This window comes from Canis lupus, chromosome 35 (assembly GCF_048164855.1).
Source record: "Canis lupus baileyi chromosome 35, mCanLup2.hap1, whole genome shotgun sequence".
NCBI classification, from domain to species: domain Eukaryota; kingdom Metazoa; phylum Chordata; class Mammalia; order Carnivora; family Canidae; genus Canis; species Canis lupus.
Window position 1 is genome coordinate 13,327,491 of NC_132872.1, and position 22,556 is coordinate 13,350,046.

Genomic DNA, 22,556 nt, shown 5'->3' on the forward strand with positions numbered 1-22,556 from the left:
AAACATTTATTAGCTCAAAAAGGCTATATGACACAGGCATAAATGGACAACTAACTTTTGACAAAAGTGCAAAGGCAATTCAGTGGAGAAAATTAGTTTTTTAATAAGTGGTAGTGGAACAAGTCTATATACAAATGCAGAAAAAAGGTACTTCAATCCATACGTTGTATCATATATAAAAATAAACTAAAAATGGATAGTAGACCTAAATGTAAACCTAAAACCATAAAACTTCCTTTGTGATCTTGGACTTGGTGGATTAGATATAATATTGAAAACATAAATCCATAAAAGAACAAATTGATAAATTGTACTTTATGAAAATTAAAAACTTAGCTCTTCAAAATATCATTAGAACAAAAAGCCAAGGGATGCCTGGGTGGCTCAGTGGTTGAGCATCCACCGTTGGCTCAGGCCATGATCCCGGTGTCCTGGTCCACACTGGGCTCCCTGTGAGGAGCCTGCTTCTCCCTCTGCCTATTTCTCTACCTCTCTCTGTGTCTCTCATGAATAAATAAATAAAATCTTAAAAAAAAAAAAAAGAACAAAAAGCCAAGTTCCAGACTGGACAAAAATATTTGCAAAGCATAAATGTATTAAAGGACATATCTGGAATATATTTTAAAACTCCCAAAACTGGATTAAAAAAATTAAAATGATGTGCAAGAGATTTGAACATATACCTCACCTAGAAAATATATGGATGGGGGTTGCCTGGGTTGCTGAGCAGTTGAACATCTCCCTTTGGCCCAGGTCATGATTCTGGAGTGCCAGGATTGAGTCCCTCATCAGGTTCCCTGAGGGAGCCTGCTTCTCCCTCTGCCTGTGTCTCTCTCTCTCATGAATAAGTAAAATCTTTATTTTTTATTTTTTTTAGAGATTTTATTTATTTATTTATTTATTTATCCCAAATAAAATCTTTTTTTAAAAAAGGAGAATATATGGATAGTAAATAACTACATGAAAGATGCTTAACATCATTAGAAAGATGCAAATTAAAACCAAAATAAAATGCTACTCCACACATAAAAGAAGGGCTAAACTTAAAAAGACTGACAGGAAATATTAATAAGGATATAGAATCAGAACTATCATATATACTGGTGGTAGGAATGTAAAATGGTACAACCACATTGGAAAACAATTTGGCAGTTTTTTAAAAAGTTAACACATACTACATATGATCCAGCTGTTCTACTCCTTGGTATTTACGTGTTAAGAAATGAAAGCTTATAGGAGCGCCTGGGTAGCTCAGTTGGTAGAGCAGGAGACTCTTGATCTAAGGGTTTTAAGTTTGAGCCCCATATTGGGTGTAGAAATTACTTCAAAATAATAAGATCTTTTTAAAAAACACTTTAAAATAAAAACTTAAAAAAAAAAAAAAAGGAAAGAAAGCTCATATCCAAAGACTTCGATATGGATGTTCATAGCAGCTTTATTCCTAACAGCCAAAGTGGAAAGACAATTCTAGTATCTATCAACAGATGAATGGACAAATTGTGGTATACTCATACAATGGTATAACAGCAATGAAAAAAATGAAACATTGAAATGCTGAACAATCTGGAAGAACTCCAAAATAATTATGCTAAGTAAAAGGCAGATGGAAAAAAAATGGTTCTATTTAGGTAAAATTCTAGAAAATGCAAACTAACCTACAGTGTCAGAAAAAAGAGGAGTGGTTGCTTGGAAATGGGTAGTGGGGAAGTATGGAAGGTAGGGATTACAAGGAAGCAGGAGGAGAAACCTTTTGGAGTGATGACATTTCACTATAATGATTGCAGTGATGGTTTCACAGGTACGTGTGCATACATCAAAACATCAAACTGTACACTTTATGTGCAAGTATGTCAATTATATCTATAAAACTTTTTTAAAAAAGCACAAAGTATTAGCAATATGACTACGGTAAGGTATAAAAGTTTATATACTACACATCACATTCATTTTTTTTACTTATCAACTAACAGTTATAAAAGACTACGTGGGTTATGAAACTCATAAGAGAATCTTAAGCCCAGAGGCATCACAGGGGGAATTGTTTTTTTTTTAAAGGTTTTATTTTATTTTTTAAGATTTTATTTATTTATTCATAGACAGAGAGAGAGGCAGAGACACAGGCAGAGGGAGAAGCAGGCTCCATGCAGGGAGCCCGATGTGGGACTCGATCCCGGGTCTGCAGGATCACACCCCAGGCTGCAGGCGGCGCCAAACCGCTGGGCCACCAGGGCTGCCCCAGAGGGGGAAAAGACAGGCTTTTGTCTGTTTGTTTAGAATAAGTTTATGTGGCGGCTCTTGATAAGACTGTTCTGAGCACACTTCAAAACTGTAAAGTTCAGCAAGTCCTGGGAACCTTTAACAGCTCAGGAGTACAGAAGTCAGATATGTCTTTTTTTTTTTTTTTTTTTTAAGATTTATTTATTTATTCATGAGAGACACAGAGAGAGAGGCAGAGACCTAGGTAGAGGGAGAAGCAGGCTCCTCACAAGGAGCCCGATGTGGGACTTGATCCCGGATTCTGGGATCACGCCCTGAGCCAAAGGCAGACGATCAACCATTGAGCCACTCAGGCGTCCCAGATACATTTTTAAAGTTCTTCCCCGTCTATGCTTTCAGAACAGGACTTAATGGCAATATCTTGGATGAGGATTTGGGAAATCTTAACTCTATATTGAATGAATTTTTGAAATATGAGGTATAGAAATGTTTGTCTTCAAGGTGCAGGCTAAGCTCTAATATCTTGGATATCAAAGTTGCTATGGTTCAATGACTCATTTGGAAGATAAAGGTTGAGGGAGAGTTATTGTCTATTGTTTTATACTGCTCTAATTTGGAAGTAGAAATAGTTCACAATAAAGAACTGATAGATTGTTTATCTGTTTCTTTATAGGTATTTCCCCCCACCCTCATTATCCAACAGCATCTTTGGGTGAGGATGAGATCATATTTAAAACACACACACACACCCCCCACTGAACAACAGCAAGTACTATATAAATCTGCATTCAAGCACTGTAGGTACATTACACTGAGACCTGAGCAGGTTCTGTATTTTAAGTGTCTGCTTTGGACCACATTAAATAATTTGGTGTTGGGACCCCTGGGTGGCTCAGTGGTTGAGCACCTGCCTTTGGCTCAGGTCATGATCCTTGAGTCCCGGGATCGAGTCCCACATCGGGCTCCCTGCATGGAGCCTGCTTCTCCCTCTGCCTGTGTCTCTGCTCTCTCTCTCTCTCTCTCTCTCTGTCTCTCTCTCTCTCTGTGTGTCTCTCTCGTGAATAAATAAGTAAAAACTTAAAAAAAAAATTTGGTGTCAGCCAGCCTGCTTTTTGATTTAATGATATTTTCGTTTCTTAAAACAAATGAGACAGAAGACTCTGAGCAGAAGTATATTTAAAACAATTTGTAGATGATGTAACTCAGCTGAATAACCTCCCCCCACACTGCCTAATTCTGCATTACCTAAGACTAGTAGGACTTACAGATTACTAGAAAAACCCATTTCTCACTAGAAAATATGTAATTATTCGCACATTTTAGCTATCACTCTCAATGGTCTTATTAACTGGCATTCTGAAAGCACTTACATAATTGTTATGGTACATAAAATTGGCGACTTTCATAATTACTAACAATCATAGCATTTTACTTTTTAAATAATACACATTGGCAATTTCAACATTTTGTTCTTTCAATTGTACACATTAAAACTTCAATTTATATATAGCATTTCAATGCATAAATCACATAAGCGGCACTTCAAATGATATCCAGAACACTTAACATTATTTGAAAGTAACAAGAAGTCCAAATGTCATACTTTGTTCTTATACTGACATTGCTACACTGATTAGATATAATGGATAGCCTATGCTATCACAAGATGGCAGATCACTCATAATTCAGGGATGCTAGAAATGTTCAAGGCATTTAGCTATTCAGCATCCCAAAGACTCAAGCTAAATGATTTGGCAGATTTCAGGACAATACTAAGGATAAATCTGAACTTCTGTGCATTGCTAATTTGGAGAGTAATTTGACCATACCCACCAAATTTCCAAATGTACATATCCTTTGACCTAGTTCTTGCATTTCTAGGAATTTCCTTTATGTATACAAAATGTCCTGTTATCAGAGGCACCGGGGTGGCTCAGTTGGTAAAGCAGCTACCTTTGGATCAGGTCTTGATCCAGGATCCTGGGATGGAGTCCTGCATTGGGCTCCCTGCTCAACAGGGAGCCTGCTTTTGCTCCTCCCCCCACTCATGCATGCGTGCTCTCTCTGTCTTAAGTAATAAAATCCTTTTAAAAAAATCTTTTACTAAAAAAAAAAAAAAAAAGTCCTATTATCAAAATATTATAGCCCATTTCTTATACCATAGTTTGGAAATGAACATTACTATAGAGACTAGCTAAATAACTTGTGGTAGTATAAGAGGCTGTAATATGTAATACTCAGCAGTATTAAGACAGATTCTCTGGAAAGATATGTCCTGGATTCAAATCCTGAGTCCTGGGCAGCTCAGTTGGCTCGGCAGTTTAGCGCCGCCTTCAGCTCAGGGACTGACCCTGAAGACCCGGGATCGAGTCCCACGTTGGGCTCCCTGCGTGGAGCCTGCTTCTCCCTCTGCCTGTGTCTCTGCCTCTCTCTCTCTCTGTCTCTTTTGAACAAATAAATAAATAAAAATCTTAAAAAAAAAATCATGAGTCCTATTACTTATGAGCCATGTGACATTGTTGGGCATTTAACCACTCCATGCCTAAACTGCTTCATTTGTTAAATGGGGATTAATATAGCACCTATCTCATAAGGTTGCTGTGAGGCTTCCATGAATGAATACAAGTAAAACATTAAGAAAAGTGCCTGGATCACTAATAAACTCTAATAAATGTTACATACAATGATAATGACACTGTTATTTAAAAGAATGCTGTAGCTTTAACTGCACGAATGTGGAAAGATCTCAAAAATAACATTGCTAAGTAAAAATGCAATGTCCAGAATAATATGAAAAGGTACTACCTTTATGGAAAAAAAGAAAAAGGATTGGGGAGGAGAAAACACACACATATAAGCACAAAATTTTTTGCTGCATTTGTACATGTATTATTCATTCAATTTGATTAAAAATATTACTGAATGATTCAATGAGTGCTAAAACAATTAAGCCAAGTAATAAAAACTACTATCTATACCTAACTGAACAAAGAGTATAGTAACTATATAATAATGGCAAATACTTATACAGATCTTACTCTGTGCCAATAGTATTCTAATCACTTTCCTTACATAATTCATTTAATCCTCACAACATTTAATGATGTAAATACTCTTATTATCTTTATTTTAAAGGTGAGAAAATTGCAGAAAGATAAAAGGAACTTCCCCCAAAGTCACACTGCTAGGAAGTAGCAGAGCCAGCATGTGACCCCGCTTGTCTCCAGTACTTATGTCTTTAACCTACTTGCTATGTTGCCTTTCAATATACTTGAGAATTACTTTTTTATTTACATATATTCCAATTCTTTTCAAAAAGAAATTTGTATACTTTGCAATAAAGAACATATATATTTATATATATGTATATACCATAAGTTAATAATATTGGTAACAAAAGAAAACAAAAAGCACTGAGGTGAGAAATATAGATGCTTTAAACAAGCAACAAGTTAAACTCTAAAGCATCTGTCATTTTCTTTGTCTTTTTTTATTTTTTTATTTTTTTTTATTTATTTATTTTTTTTTTCTTTGTCTTTTTTTAATATTTTCTTTATTTGAGAGAGAGAGGGAGAGAAGAGGGGGAGAAAGAGAGAGAGAGAGAGAGAGCGCACCAGCAGGGCGAAGGGCAGAGAGAGAGAAGCAGACTCCTCATTGAACAGGGAGCCTGACATGGGACTCGATCTCCGGACTCCAGGACCATGACCTGAGGTGTCAGCATATGCTCAACCAACTGAGCCACCCAGACGCCCCAAATCTGCCATTTTCTATCACAGCCTTGAACGATGTATTAATTTCAGCCTCTTAAAAGGACTGAAATAAAGTAGTAAATAATTCTCAATACTTTTAATTTTGCCTCTTTAAAGACAGTATTATTTGAGGGGCAGTTGGCTGGCTCAGTGGGTAGAGCATACGACTCGATCTCGGGGTTGTGAGTTCAAGCACCACATTGCCCTTAGAGCTTACTTTAAAAAAAAAAAAAAAAAAAAAAAAAAAAAAGATAGTCTTACCTGAAGCTTTCCTAAGCAGATTTGCTCATGTAACTAGTTTTTTTTTTTTTTTTAAATTAACTAAACTGAAATGTGGACTTTTCCTTATTCTGTCATATGATTAAGTCAGGTGATACACCCCATATTCGTGCAATATGCTCTGTATCTCCCAGGCATAAAGGATTTCTGGAAAACCTAATATCCACACCAAATCTGATCTGGTAATGTCTATCATTTCCCTGCACATTTTTTAAAAGATGTATTTATTTATTTTGACAGAGAGCACAAGCAGAGGGAGCAGCAGGCAGAGAGAGAGAGAAGCAGGGAGCTTGATGTGGGCCTCTACCATGACCTCAGCCAAGGCAGCTGCTTAACCAACTGAGCCACTCAGGCACCCCTCCCTGAACATTTTTAATGACAATTTCTTATTGGATACACAATGGTTATCATATACACACAATTAAGGGGAACTTATGGCATTATCAGGGTAATTTAAACACTTTCCCCTCAGACATCAAAGTAAGTAAGTCAAAAATGTATTTCAGATAATTGCCATTTCTGGTATTTCAGGCAGTGTTTTCCCCTTATTAATTCCTTCTTTGCCCTGTCAGAATGTTTTTTAAAATGTCAATGGTTTTGTTTTTTGTAATTACAGAAACATTACATGTTCATTGTAAAAATAAAAACATGTAATATTAAAAAGTGTAAGGAAGAAAGTAAAAATCACTTGAAATGTCCATCCAACCACTGAAATGGCCACTAAACATTTTGGTGACTATCCTTTCCTGCAATTCATCTAATACAGACATGGGTAAACAGGTAGTTTTACATGCAATGCTATTGTAGATACTCTTTTTTTCTTCCCTCCTTTTTTCTTTTGCTTATTTCTTCCAGCCGTTAACAGCTGTTTAAAGCATATACAAAACTCAAAGTATTTTTTCAGCCATTTTACAAAAATGGGATCTCATTACATACATTTCTTTAACTTTGTCTTTGTCACTTAAGATACATGATTGAGGGGTGCCTGGGTGGCTCAGTCAGTTAAGCGTCTGCCTTCAGCTCAGTTCACGATTCCACAGTCTTGGGATCAAGCCCCGCATCAGGCTCTGTGCCTGCTTCTCCTTCTCACTCTGCCTGCCACTCACCCTGCTTGTACTCGCTCTGTGTCAAATAAATATAAATCTTAAAAAAAAAAAAAAAAGATACATGATGGAGATCCTTTCAACTCATCAGTATAGATTTAAGTCCTATTTTTTAATAACTTCAAAAATATTCAAGATATGCTTGTGCCATGATTTATACAATACTCCTATTGATAGGTATTCCCTTTGTTCCCAGGTTTTTGCTACTATAAAACATTGCTGCAAAAATATTCACATAAGTGCTTGCATATCTTTATTTCTTTTTTTAAAAAAGTGTATTTATTTGAGAGAGAGAGAGAAAATGTTTGCTTGCACATACACATGAATTGGGAGAGGGGGAGAGAGAGAAGCAGACTCCCCACTGAGCAGGGAGCCCAATGCGGGACTCAATGCCTGAGCCAAAGGCAGATGTTTAACCCACTGAGCCACCCAGGTTCCTCCAGTTTGTCTTTATTTCTAAGAAAAAGATTCCACAGAGTGAGACTGCTGGATGGAAGAATGTATATTTCCAATTTTAACAGATACTGTCTGATTGTTTTCTAAAAAAATCGTAACAGTTCACATCTCCATGAGCATCCTATTAGAAAATCCTATACCACAGATCCCTACTAGCAGTAAGGTTTACCACTTAATTTTTGTTAGTCAGAAAAGAATACTTCATTGTTAGCATATTGATTACTAAAGAGTCTCTATGTCTTTTTTTACATTTATTCAATGTTTGGATTTCTCTTCTATGAAGCTCTGGTCATATGCTTATCCATGTTTCTACTATATGAACTTTTACTTATTATTAACATAATAATTCTTACAAATGGTAACTCTTTAGCTGTTATACATATTTCAAACACTTTTTTCCCAATCTGTATTATTTTGTCCTTTATCTTTGCCACTGAAAACTACCACATCTAGGGGGCACCTGGTTGGCTAAGTCATGATCCCAGAGTCCTGGGATAGAGGCCAGCACCCAGCTCCCTGCTCTGCAGGGAGCCTACTTCTCCCTCTCCCTCTGCCAAGCTGCTCCCCCTGCTTGTTTGTTCTTTCTCTCTTCTCTCTCTGTCAAAATAAATAAATAAAATAGTTTTTAAAAAGTCAAAAAAAAATTTTACTGTGCTCATATAAGCCTAAAAATATATCTGCACTGATAAAAAATTTGAATAATTTAGTTATCTGACACATTTACAATTAAGATATTCAATATTCAGATAATTAAGAAATCATTATTTAAATATCTTAATTCTCCATATCAAATTGAAAAAAATTCTGCTGCCCAAAGCAAACTATTGATTATAAAAATTCAAATACACAAAAGGTAGAGTAATAAATTCTAAATCTTTAATCTCTTAATCTAGATATAATCATTTATTTTGATGCATTTCCTTCCAGCTTTTCATATACATATATATAAAATCACTACTACACAGTATTTTTATCATGCTCTTTTTTCAGTTTTACAAATATTTTCAGAATTAGTCTTCTCCATTTTACTTCTAAACACTCCTTTTTAAAAATTTAAACAAATATAACTAAAACAAAACATGAAATCCGGCATTTTTCATTGCTCAAACACATTTGGAACTCTTCTTCATCAGACCTGGCACTATTCATTTTATTTTCAATGAAATATGCTTATTTTTCAGAAAAGAAACAAAACATTGTATGTTGTAGGTATAATTTTTTAAAAAGGTTTATCACCAAAAGAACAATAGTTTTTACAATTGATAGCATTAGGATTCAAAACTTAAAATGTTTTGACACCAAAAAAATAGCACTGGTTAAATCTGAAAATACCTATGAATATCAATTTTTAAAAACGGCCTAACTGTGGTTGTAGAATTTATTAAATAGAACTAACTACTAACTACAAACAAACATAAAGGAGAGTTTTAAATAAATTAGTCATGGTTATTTTTACTCAGCGCAAATAATTTTTTAAATGGCTTTGAGGGACACCTGGGTAGCTCAGTGGTTGATCCTCTGCCTTTGGCTCAGGTCGTGATCCCAGGGTCCTGAGACTGAATCCTGCATCAGGCTCCCCACAGGGAGTCTGTTTCTCCCTCTGCTTATGTCTCTGCCTCTCTCTGTGTGTATCTCATGAATAAATAAATAAATAAATAAAATCTTAAAAAATAAATAAAAATGGCTTTGATAGTTTCAAGTAAAATGAATCTATACCATGAAAATATACATCCATTCCAGTTGTTTTTGTAAATACACACAAAAAAATATGTGTATATATGTATTCACTATATACAGAATATGTATACACTATATGCATAAAAGAACACACTTATACAAACCAGAGTCACTTTTGTTTCACAATAGGAAAAAACTATTTGTAAGACTTTTAAAATCTCTACAGAAGGAAATTAAATGGAAAACACTGACCAGTTTATTTTACCAAAATACAGAAGTTGAATTAAATTCAATAATCTCTGAATAAAATCTTCCCTTAGAACAAATGAGTAATGATTTTTTCAGGATTAAGGTGAAACATAAACTCATGATAACTGTATTTCAATTATTGTTTAATTTACTGGTATTTTCCGATATAAAACCACTAATCTTTGTGAATCATCAATTTACAATTTTTTTTACTCCAGTTCATCTCCCCATTTTATCTCTACATTCCCCTTTATATGAGGACAAAAATGAGATATAAAGGAATTTAAAATAAAAGGCAAAATTTGTAAACATAAGCATAAACAAGTCTCTGTTCTATAGAGCTGTATAATTTTAATATATTTCTATAACCTAATGTAGGAATAAAAATTTAGAAATGGAAGAACTACCTCCTTAAGTTAATTCCACATATTAATAATCATAAACTTTGGAAAGTCTATAAAAAATATTAAGTCACTGGGACACCTGGTGGCTCAGCGGTTGAGCATCTGCCTTTGGCCCAGGGCGTGATTCTGGGGTTCTGGGATCGAGTTCCACATCAGGCTCCTTGCACGAAGCCTGCTTCTCCCTCTGCCTATGTCTCTGCCTCTCTCTGTCTCTCATGAATAAATAAAATCTTAAAAAAAAAATTACGCCACTGCAATTGCCAAAATAACAAGACTTATGTTGAGATTTCTAGCTTATATTGATAAATCTGTTTTAGAATCTTTGCCAAAAGTACATTTTTCTGACTCCTCTATTTCTTGGTAATAGCCTCATTTCAAATTCTACTCATTTCTCCATACCCCATACCTGTTCCTCAATTTATTTATTTATTTATGATAGTCACACACACACAGAGAGAGAGAGAGAGGCAGAGACATAGGCAGAGGGAGAAGCAGGCTCCATGCACCGAGAGCCCGACATGGGACTCGATCCCAGGTCTCCAGGATCGCGCCCCGGGCCAAAGGCAGGCGCTAAACCGCTGCGCCACCCAGGGATCCCCTGTTCCTCAATTTTATAGGCTGCCTCAAGTCTCCTTTAAAAATTCAGTATATAGGGCAGCCCGGGTGGCTCAGTGGTTTAGTGCTGCCTTCAGCCCAGGGCGTGATCCTGGAGACCCGTGATAGAGTCCCACATCGGGTTCCCTGCATGGAGCCTGCTTCTCCCTCTGCCTGTGTCTCTGCCTCTCTCTCTCTTTCTCTCTGTTGCTCATGAATAAATAATAAAATTTTAAAAATTCCATATATAAAACCAACTAGATATGAATAAAGTTAACAAAAATTTACAAAGTATATACTAGGTCCCCCACCCCCTGCATTCATGATCTAATTTAATAGCACCTATGGGATAACATTGACTATGAGAAAACTTAAGCTTACATTAACTGTCCAAGGTCACACAGCCTAAATAAGTGGTAGGGCCAGAACCTAAACCTCAGGACTATCATGACTAGGAAATGTATTCTAATATAGTCTATACTATATTGCTTTACATGAATACCACTTAGTTTTTAAAATACTTTTACATAGATTACCTGGGGTTTATCTCACTTGAACTCACAATACTGTTGAGAGGAAGATTCCCAAGTATTAAATCCTAAGCCTCCACTCCCAACTTTACTTTAAAAAAGAATATAACTAATGTGGCAAGGCTGAATGATTATCCTCTGATTTTCATTCTACTGCTCTATCAACTTGTAGCCTATACACAACCACATTAATGACAACTCACTCTTCTTCCCATCCCTTCCATTTATGATAACCATACCTATTAGTAAACATATATGCTGTGAAAATAAGCTGGTCACTGTATTAATAAAGTCTAGATGTTTATGTCTATTCTTTTGACCATGATTTGGATGGATATTATTACCAATTTATATTTGAAAACTAATACCTAGTATACAACCTTAGAAGGAGCTATGATTTGTAAGAAGTTTATAACTAGTTTGATCTTCCTAATTGTCAAACATTCATTCAAAAAACAAATTACTTCAGCACCCTGGTTCTAAAGACATAGCAGCAGAGGCACAATTCTTGAACTCCTAGGAGCTTTATGGTTTACCGAGGAACAGCCAGCCAACAGTAATCATACAATCTGCTAGAAGTAAAAACAGGAAAATAGAAAATAATGTGTGTGCTAGAGGACTAAGTGGCTAGTTCTGCCAATAGGGGGACAAAGCATTCTTGGTGGTGGTGATAATCTATAAAGGCAGAGAAATGTTAAGAAAGATGTCAGAGTAAGCCCACAAGAGGTGTCAAGGACCTTAACACAAAAACTCTTGTGGGTCATTTGCTGTTGGGACTACAACACAATTCCCTAATGAATGTTAAGGTTTCTCAGTGTAATACTCATAAACTGATAAAAAGCTAGCTTCAGGGACGCCTGTGGGGCTCAGTCGGTCAAGCCTCAGTTTAGGCTCAGATCACGATCTTAGTGTTGTGGGATTGAGCTCCCCCACTCCTCTGGCTCTGTGCTCAGCATGGAGTCTGCTTATCCCTCTTTCTGTGCACCTCCCTTACCTCTCTCTATCTGTAAAACAAACAAAATCTAAAAAAAAAAAAAAAGCTAGTTTCAGAAATGGCTTCCTAGCTTCAAATCACTTGTTTGTGTATAAATTATGCTAAATAACATTAAAGCTCTTTTTCACATTCAACTTTAGTAGCGATTTAGTCACCAATTCCTGCTGCTAATTTCATTAGTGGTATAAGCTACTCTTTCAGAGTTCCCTAAAATTGGGGAAATTGTGAAGTAAAACTGCAGACTCATTCACAACCTCTTTCATACTGACATTTTCCCCTCTAGTACTCAATGCTCTTTAGCTGGTTTTCTCTTTCCTACTTTGGTCTCACCCAGACAGGACTGGTTTGGACTTCCAGGGCTCTTAAAAAAAATGTGTCGTCTTTGGTGGAATGTCACCTGGTCAATGAAGGAACACTGCTTATGTTTTTCTCCCTAGAGATTGTACAACTTCACTCTGGAGCAAATTAATGGATGAAACTATGTTTATACTGGTAGCAGGCATAACTACATAAGCATACCAATAAATTAGGACAATATCAGAAATTGCTGAAACTGTAAATCCAGGATACTGGTCTTGTTTATTACTTAGGGGAAGCAAGAAACATTTTTAAAGTTATGTTTTCTAGCGAGGAGCATCAATAGCTCAGTTTTTCTATTTTGAACTTACTATAAAAATATTTTGTTAAATTAATATTACACGAGAAACTTAACTTTTTGTTCCCCTTAACAAAATCAGTTTATTGTAGAGAATTTGGATGATACAGAAAAACAAAAACAAATAAGTCATATCCACTACTCAAAGATAAAGATTCCATTTTCCTCACTTTTCAGCCAGCTTTCTAATGGATACTCTTATTACATTAGCTAGAAAGCTACCAGGTTTAATAGAGAATCCATGACTTTCCAGATTTTTTAAAAGTGTAATTTAAATTTTAAAAATCAAATTTGTAATTTCTGTAAGGCATTTCAATGTAAAAGAACCAGGGGACTTTCTGAGTTTGCAGTATAAATAAAAGAGTTTAACCTCAAAACTGAAAAACACTCTTCCCTTAAAGCATATTGTTTGGGGTCAAAACATTGGTTACAACATTACACATGAAATGGGAGTACACTGGGCTGGGCAAAAACCTAAGCAAAATAATGTTCACAATACACTATTCATCTAAATCTGAAGAAATCAGATAGGGAAACCTAAGGAGGATGTGCTAGTTACTATAAATTTACCACCGGTCAGGGACTTGATTGGGAATGGCAATTAAGCAGGATTTTAGGTAGACACGACAATAGAGAATGTCAAAGGCTGAAAATATGAAGTAAGCGATATCTCGACTTAGCCTTCTTACCTCTAAATTTAAGGTCAATTACAATTGATTTCATTATATTTCCTGCTCAATCGGTTTCTTAAGAATTACTTCCCTGTCGGGGAAACCCAGTCACTTTTCCATAAGCTAGTCTGGGTCTCCTGCAGAGCACGAAACCGCAACACCATCATCTTTCAACGCCTCCCCATTCAATGGAGACTGTCGCATTACCCACACCTCCTGTTTTGAAGCTAGTGTATCTTTATTATTTCAACCGTTTTCTCCCTTCCTGTAGCGTAAAATCAGACAACAGAAAGGTAAAACGGCTGCCTCTACTCTTTCAGGCCCAACCAAAGTATATGAACATCTACAGAACGCCTCACACAGGGATGCCAGATTGAAAACTCAAAATTACTGAGAAAGCACATTCGGAGCAAGCTTTAACAGTGACTCCGCAGTGAGGGCCCCATCAGTGAGAGTCTCTCCCAAGCCTGTCTCACCGGAGACGCCTCTGCCTCCAGGGTGTTTCCTACCTCCCAGCTTCCCAGCCCAAGGCTGAAGATAAAGACGGAGCAGGGCCTCTGCAAAAAAAAAAAAAAAAAAAAAAAGGGGGGGGGGGGCTTTGGGGAATAGGACCTGGAGACTACCGCGGACCCCGAGAAATGGCTGAACCAAACCCACTACCCGAAGCCCCAACGACTCCGAATAGGCAACCATAGTGGCCGCAGTCACCCCCAACCCTGGGAAAGGTGGACAGCTCACCCCTAAGTGGCGGGGGCGACCCCAGTGGGGGAAGCGAGGGTCAGGAGAACTGGAGAAAAGAGGTCCTAGCCAGTGCAGGATGACAGCAGGGAGGAAGCCCCGGACAACGGAGGCCGCCGTTCACACTTTCCCTTCTCTTCCTCTTCCCACCCCTTCTCCTATTCCCACCAGTCGCCGGTTACCGGTCACCGCTCACCTGCCGGGGCGCGAGGTGCACAAACAGTACCGACCACGGACCAGAGGCTCTGTCACTGCGGGAGGGGAAGTCTTCAGCTGCAGCGGGGGGCGGGCCTAGGCAGTCACGTGACCTCGAGCTCCGCCCAGCCGCCCCCGGGGCGAGCGTGCCGCATCCTCGGCGCCTATCTTTTTGCGAGTCCTTCAAACATTCATCTCCTTGCGATGAGGTCGGAGGAAGAACACAAAAAACAAAACCAGAAAACTTTCACAAAGATTGTGTCGTAAAGTGTAATACAGAAGGCGTGCGTGAGTGAAACGGGTTAAAGTGCATTTCCAAGGAAGTGACGTTTCGGCTGGGATCCAGGGACCGGAAGTGGCGAAGGCGTTCTGCCGCCGGTAAAATCCCAGGCTTCAGCCCAGGCGATCACGTGACCTCAAAACTTGGATCGTGCCGGACTATAGCCAAGTTATCCGGCCGATTGCTCGTTACGTTGGTCTTAAAAAAAAAAAAAAAAAAAGTCTCATTTGTTTAAGTCTTCCACAGATGTCTTTACATTTAGAAAAACCATCTTTATAAAACCGTATTAGGAGGCGGGAGCGTTTGAAGGTCATTCTGGAAATTACCAACTGGAAGAACAGGACAGGGCCGGGGAAGGTTGCTCTTGCTGACATGGGAGAAGAGAGGGAAGGGTGGAAAAATCCGGATTTTACCGCCGGGGCCTACCGGGCACGCCCCACGAGGAGGTGTCGTAAGGGATGGGAGGAGAAAGGTGACGCCAGAAGCCACAGCCCAGTAGGAAAATGGAGGTCCTGAGGTGGAGGGGGAGGGGCGCGCGGAGGGCAGCAGTGCGGCTGCGCGCGAGGCGGCCGGCGCGCCGGCGCGCAGAGGGGGCGGGGTGAAAGGTCACAGCGCGGCGGCGGGTCTGGCGGCGGCGGCGGCGGCGGGAGCGGGAGCGGGAGCGGGCTGCCCGGGGCGCACGTGTGGAGGAGCGGCGGCCCAGCGCGGCGGCGGGACGCACCCCCGCCCCCTCCGGAGACGCAGGGCTGCGCTTGGCTCTCGCGGCCTCCGTCACCCGCTCAGCTCCCTGCCCTAGGCGGGGAGGCCGGCTGGTGGGGGTTGAGCGGCCCGAGCTGCGGGCGCGGAGAGCTCAGGTCGGCGACGACAACGGCGTTGGTAGCTGCGGTAACGACGGCCTCAGCAGGCGGGGAAGATGAAAGGGTGAGGAAGGGCAGCCGGGCAGGGCCCGGCGGGCGAGGGCGAGGGCGAGGGGCTGCGGAGAAGGGGAGAGAGTCTGGGCCGAGACGCGGCGGACGGAGGCTTCGGGGCGCCTCTGCTCGGCGGAGGGGGCGGGTGCTCGGCGCGGGGCTGTTGGCGGGCTCCGGGGCCAGCAGCGGCAAGACCCGGGACGCCCAGCACCGGGGCCCCGAGGACGCGTGTGGGTCGAGCGGAGACTAGCAGCCGGGGGGGGGGGGGGCGGGGGGGGCACGGCTGGGCCACCCCCGCCCGCCCCTCCGCTCCCCTCCGCTCCAAGCCGAGTGGTCGGGCTGCCCTCTTGAGATCCAGGCTCACCCCTGGGACCTGCGATCTTTGACACCTTCCAGCCGTGTTCACGCTTGGGAGCAGCGCAGAACCTTCTGGAGGGAGAAGGAATTGGAATAAAGAGCATGGAGATGAGTATGAAGAGCTAGTGACTCAACTGGATTTGGGTTGGGTCAGGGCGCGTGGAGGAGGGGGAGAGAGCGTGAGCTCTGTAGTCTTGGGGTGCCAAAATGTTTAAGGAAGTGTTGTTGATCAGTAGGTGGAGCTATTGCTCCAGTGGTGTGCTCTTGCCCCTGTGCGGTGGGGGGGTGGGGGGTGGGGGGGGGCCCTTGGTTCCTACTACCAAGCTTTTTTCAGGTGATAGCAAAACTAATATTTCTTTTTTCACAGTTTCCTTCTTGGATAAAATCAGGGACTATTTTGGCTCAACTCTTTTCCACTTGGATAAGGTGTCCCCTTACTGTTAAAATTATATACAGTTAAAATATTAATTACATAACACGACGTCTTAAAATAATTTCCTAAATTAACCGTTTTGGACCTCTCCTTTTATCAGCGTTAAAAGCTCTCTGGAAGAAAACAAAACAAAAAAAAAAAAGCTTTCAGAGATGTCTGAGGGTTTTTGTTTGTTTTTTGTTTTTTGTTTTTTTTCTATTATAGCAAGACTTGGAACTGTGTTTTGAGTTAGTGAAGCCTTTCAGATGTTCAGCCTTTTGAGAATAAAAGCCAGTCTCTGAAATAATCTCATGCCGCCTAAAACAAGGCCCTCGGTGTGTGTACGTGATTGGGGTTGAAGAGGTCCAAGAAAGGTTAATTGGCTGTAGGTCTGTAATGTGATTCCTTAACTCTGATTTTGCTTTAAATATTGGACATTCAGTCTACTGTTGAATTGTCTGTTTCACGTTAAAGCTCAGAAATGAAATTTTCATAGTACATGCACTACAGAACATCGAGTTCTAAAGAGTTCCAGTCGGGATACTCTTTAAAGTATGGGAAGTATTTGTAGCACTTGAATCACGATCTGGGAAGTTTGACTATTATTATATATGACCCAACATAATTTAGTGGGGTTTTTCTTTTTTCCCTTGAGCATGGATGCTTTCTCTTACTGGTTTTTGTATTCTTAATCAGCACACAGTGTTTCTCATCTTGTTCTGTTAGAATACTAAAAATGAGGCTGAATAGTTCTTACAGTTGAGGCTCTACATGGGTTTATAAAGGAGGGCTTCCAAGAAGTTATTCTGGGTGTTTAGATCCAAAATCTTTGGTCTAGCTCAGTCTTGCTAGGGTGTAATGTTCTTTCGGATACCTACCTTGGCAATAGAAATGGGGTCAAACAGTGGTATTATTCACAATCTACCTTCAGTTAATACACTCATGAGGCAATTATCTTTTTATTTAAACTGTGATTTATATGTAACAACACGATGGTGGCAAATCCCCAGAAACAAGTAACTGGCCAAATCTAGAGGAAATTAATAGTTACTGAATTTATGCCGCAAGCCAGCAACCATCCCTAAAATGAAGAGTCCTTACGTCTAGTTCCTATCATTTTTTATCGGGAATTTAAAGTTATGTTCCTAATGTTAAAAACTTTTAAGATGATTTCACAGGAATAGTCCCTTTAACTTCCCAGATGAAAAATTACTAGATAAAATGGGACTTTAAATTTTTTTAAATTTCTAACTCTTGTATTTAAGGCACGGAACAAATGAAGACAATTGACATTATTTAAAAGATTCTGAGGTCCTGGGATCCCTGGGTGGCTCAGCGGTTTAGCCCCTGCCTTCGGCCCAGGGCATGATCCTGGAGTCCTGGGATTGAGTCCCACGTCGGGCTCCCTGCATGGAGCCTGCTTCTCCTTCTGCCTCTGCCTCTGTCTCTGTCTCTCTCTCTGTCTCATGAATAAATAAGTCCTTTAAAAAAATAAATAAAAATAAAAGATTCTGAGGTCCTTAAGTTCAAAGACTTGTAACACATAGTGTGGTTAGCGTTATAGTCCTGACTCTTGATTTGGAAAGGCCTATGAAAATGAAACCGTGGTCCTGAGTATTTACTAGAAACATGAAGAACATCTACCTCTAAGTCGATCTATTTAAATGTTTTACGTCATTGCCTATATTCCCCATCATTTTCAAACTTTTTAAATGTACTATTTTATCAGATTTTTCCATGTATTTATATTTATACTTTGTTTTTATTAGTAGTAGCAGTAGGACATTTAATAGTGTTGGCATGTACTTGCCTTTCCACCATAGCAGATAAATTTCCAGTTTTTCATTACTGCATGTATTTATATGCATGGTCTAGAACTTTTGAGGGTATATTACAAGATGTTATTTCCTTTGCACTGAAGCTGCTTGTTTTTATGGACCAGGAATGTTGTAGGTTGAATTTGTGGGTAGTAAGCTGATCATTTTTATCTAGTATTCCTCTCTAGGGAAGGTGATATTCAGGCAAAAAGTTACAGCCATGACTGAGATGGCAATATAGTATGATAGAAAGTAAAACTGAATCCGTTTACCTTTGAATTGTAGCAAAGAGGTGTAAATTAGTTCTAATAAAAATGTCTTTAGGATGCCTGGATGGTCAGTCTGTTGAGCTTTTGACTCTGGATCTCAGCTCAAGTCTTGATCTCCTGGTTGGGAGTTCAGACGCATGTCGAGCTTTAAGCTGGGTGAGGAGCTTACTTTAAAAAATAATAGTCTTGGGATCCCTGGGTGGCACAGCGGTTTGACGCCTGCCTTTGGCCCAGGGCGCGATCCTGGAGACCCGGGATCGAGTCCCACATCGGGCTCCCGGTGCATGGAGCCTGCTTCTCCCTCTGCCTGTGTCTCTGCCTCTCTCTCTCTCTCTCTCTCTCTCTCTCTGTGACTATCATAAATAAATTAAAAAAATAAATAAAAATAAATAAAGTCTTTAACAAGATGTGAATACATGTAATGTAAAGATGGGGAAGTAGATAACAATATAAATACAGTATATAGGACAGTCTAGTTATTAAAATAGAAGATTCTGCAGTGAAAAGAAACTGTTGAAGAACTAAGAATAATGGTTATCTCTGACAGCATATGACAGAAGGAGCACGAGAGTTTTCTGAAGTGCTAGAAATACTCTCTTCTTTGGGTATTGCTTGCATAGATGTATAACTACGTAAGAAAAGTTATCAAGCTGTGAACAAGATCTGTGCTCTTTACTGTACAAATTCTGTACTTCAATAAAACAGTTTTTTTTTTTTTTTAAGGTTGTATTGCTGTTTTTGTAGGGGGGACAGACGGTGAGACTGAAGGAGAGTTCAAGAGCTTTTGTAAATCTCCAATTCATACTCCTTCTGTAAAGCCAATAATTTGTGGGGCATGGATTGAGATACTGTATTTTAAAAATACTTTGTAATGTTCCCTTGCTTTGTTGAAATGAATTCACACAAAATATAACCTACCTGTACCATGATTTTTTTTTTTTTTTTTTTTTTAGAAAATCAGTATAATGATGTAACCAATATAAAGGAGAACTAAGCTATGTTTATATCAATATGTAAATGATCGGGTACAACTATACCATAAATCATAATATCTAGATGTTTGTATCTGTCTGTAAATAAAACCATTATATAATTTAGAAAGTAGATCTGCTACCAAGATAGGTGTGTGCCGTGGTGACTAATGCTGTGTTGCCATCGATGTGATTTTTTTCCCAAAACTGTGGACAGCTGTTGGTAAAGTTCTGAACAAAGAATAATCATAAATTTCTGGGTTGAAAAAGATTTTTAAAGGTTATCCATATAAAGCATTATTTTTCAGAGCCAGTGTTTTTCCAGACCAAACTAATCATCTATATTAAATTTCACTTGGCTATGTTTTCCATTTTGGCCTGTGGAAATCCTTTTGACTTCTGATTTTCTCTTATGCATATTAGCTATGGCCTCTAGCCTCTGTGCCATCTGAAAAGATACAACTTCTCAATTTATTTGAATGGTTGTCCTTTTTTTTTTTTAAGCACAGTCTGCAGAAACCATTTAAATACCAGTTGTAACCAATGGAAACTTTTTCATCACAGAAATGAATACTGTATGTATTACAGTTTAATTACTAGAAAATATGTAATTTTCATGTCATTAACACTGCTTTCTCTTGATCTGAACTCTCCTATCAGTTCTATATATATATATACATCTCCTAACTTATTGGAAAAATGTTAATCCTGTCCTGTCCAATACAGTAATGACTAGCTATAGTAGGCTGTTGAGCAGTTGAAATGTGGCTTGTGTTACTGAGGAAGTGAATTTTAATTACATTTTCAATTTTAAAAATTGATATTAAGAGTCAGTTGGACAATTTTCACATGTTTCGAACAACCTGAATATGTGAATCTACTATAAAGTTTATGAAATGTAAATATAGATAAAATATTTCAAAGGAAAATTAGCATCTGAATTGAGATTTGCCGTGTAATACACACTGGATTTATTCTTTTTTTTTTTTTTTTAAGATTTTATTTATTTGAGAGAGAGAAAGAGCATGAGCTGGGGGAGAGGCAGACTCCCTGCTGAGCAGGGACCCCCCCCCCAATGTGGGGCTCATCCCAGAAACCCTGGGTGCCTGGCTGGCTTAGTCAGAGGAGCATGCGACCCTTGATCTCAGGTTGTGAGTTCAAGCTCCATGTTGGATGTAGAGATTACCAAAAATAAGTAAACTTTAAAAAGGCTTAGTATGAAATAAATATTTTTTAAAAAGATGAAATTAATAATTTTTATTTTGATTACCTTTTGAAATGATTTCATCTGTTTCTTTTTGGCTTGTTAATGTAGATACTAAAATATTTAAATTATGTATGTGACTTGGATTGTACCTGTTTTGGACGGTGCTGTGCTAGACCCTGAAAAAAAATTGGTGTAAAACATGATCTCTTTCCTTAGGATCCAATTCCCAGAAGGTGTTTCTAAATAGTAAATTTGCAAGCCAACAGATAGTGCGTGTCTGGTTATACCTCTGTGGTGAAGGATTCTGAGGAACTCTTGGTCTTAGATTAAAATACGGTAATTCAGTTACCTTGTTTACCATAAAGGAGAAAGCATAGTTGGAAATATTCGCTTGTCTTTGCTCAGCTAGTGCAACCTGTATTCTGCCTCTATCATTGCTAAAGCTGTTAATGGAAAACCTTATTTTCTAAGTCCAGAGGCTTCTCTCAGTGCTCAATAATGCTGCAGTGAATGCTTGTTTACAAAACTACTTGACACACATCTTTCTTTTGAATAATTCCCTAGAAGTGAATTTTTTTGGATCAGAAGGTACTGGCATTTTAAAATCTCTGATCTTTGTTGCCAAATGACCTCTAGAAAGATAGTAGCAATTCATACTGCCAACAATGTATGAGAGTGCCCTTTTTTCTTCTCCAAGGGCTGATGGGGAAGGGTAGGGACACTTAAACCTTAAAGAAATGAAGGAAGACATTACAGCTTCCATTTCAGCCATTGGTAGTATAATTTACCTTCTGGGATGAGTGGAATACATTGAACATTTATTTGTAAAATGGTAGAAATAACAGTTTCTTTACAAGTTGGGTTTGAGGACATAATCACATAATAGCTTAACTCCTAGCTTTATAGTTTTACTTGCTGGTTAGATGGTGAATGGTATCCACACCCACACCCACACCCCCGTTTTTTGTTACTGTTGGGTTTGATTACTTGGTGAAGTTGGACATTTTCCAGTTTCACTAGCCATTTGTATGTCTGTTACTTACCTGTTACTTGTGTAACTTAACAGTTTTTAAGTTGGATATTAAGTGTGTGGACTTCAAATTGCAAAACAACTAAAGGTAATTTTTTCAGAAAATGGGGTTGAGACATTCAAATTGAAAAGATTTTATTTATTTATTTGAGAGAGAGAATGCACACAAGTTGGGCGAGGGACAAGCAGACTCCCTGTTGAGCTTGGAGCTCCACTCAGGGCTTGATCTCACAACCCTAAGATCATGACCCCGGCTGAAATCAAGAGTCAGTTGCTTAACAGACTGAGCCACTCAGTATAATTTATCTTCTTAAAGGAGACTTTAACACAAAAAGCATTGAACTAAAAGCAACCACATTTTGTAGTTCAGCTGTGACAATCCAGCTAACTAATGTTAGTTAGCAGTGTGGTCACTAATAGGTTTTTTTGACCTCCGGGCCTTCGTTTGTCTTTAGAAAGCACAGCTTAAACTTGAACTGGAACAGCCAAAAGTTGAAATTCATGTGCTCATTTTAATCTGCTAATAGTACTTAATCAGTATTTAATCTGCTGATAGCTTTGATGAGTTCTCAGATTCCAAAAAAAAAAAAAAAAAGAATGATGTCATTGATTATTAATATCAACCATGACTGCTGTGGCATGTGTGTCACATGTTTGCCATCCCTGGTCTCTTATTATCTCTCTCTCTGATACCAAGAAACAAAACTTTGGAATCCTATTTGAACTGTTCTCTTTTAAGGTGCTTTCTTCATTGCTTTTATGTCTGTCTGTTGAGACCTGCTCTCCCATCCTTC

General features: G+C 38.8%; 2 protein-coding genes across 6 annotated transcripts in view; one reads left to right on the top strand and one right to left on the bottom strand.

The window, feature by feature from the left end:
- ATP6V1A (ATPase H+ transporting V1 subunit A) overlaps window positions 1-14,791 on the bottom strand; it is a 65,545-nt gene extending 50,754 nt beyond the window's left edge. The window contains exon 1 of one of the 4 annotated variants that reach the window (XM_072811682.1): window positions 14,513-14,791. The gene's annotated coding sequence lies outside the window, so the exon portion shown is untranslated. The other 3 variants (XM_072811678.1, XM_072811679.1, XM_072811680.1) reach the window with 3 other exon arrangements.
- Window positions 14,792-15,406: 615 nt separating this feature from the next.
- NAA50 (N-alpha-acetyltransferase 50, NatE catalytic subunit) overlaps window positions 15,407-22,556 on the top strand; it is a 28,083-nt gene continuing 20,933 nt past the window's right edge. The window contains exon 1 of one of the 2 annotated variants that reach the window (XM_072812225.1): window positions 15,407-15,712. In XM_072812225.1, the coding sequence (XP_072668326.1) occupies window positions 15,705-15,712 (8 nt within the window). In that variant the 5' untranslated portion in view covers window positions 15,407-15,704. The remainder of the gene's footprint in view (window positions 15,713-22,556) is intronic. The other variant, XM_072812226.1, reaches the window with a different exon arrangement.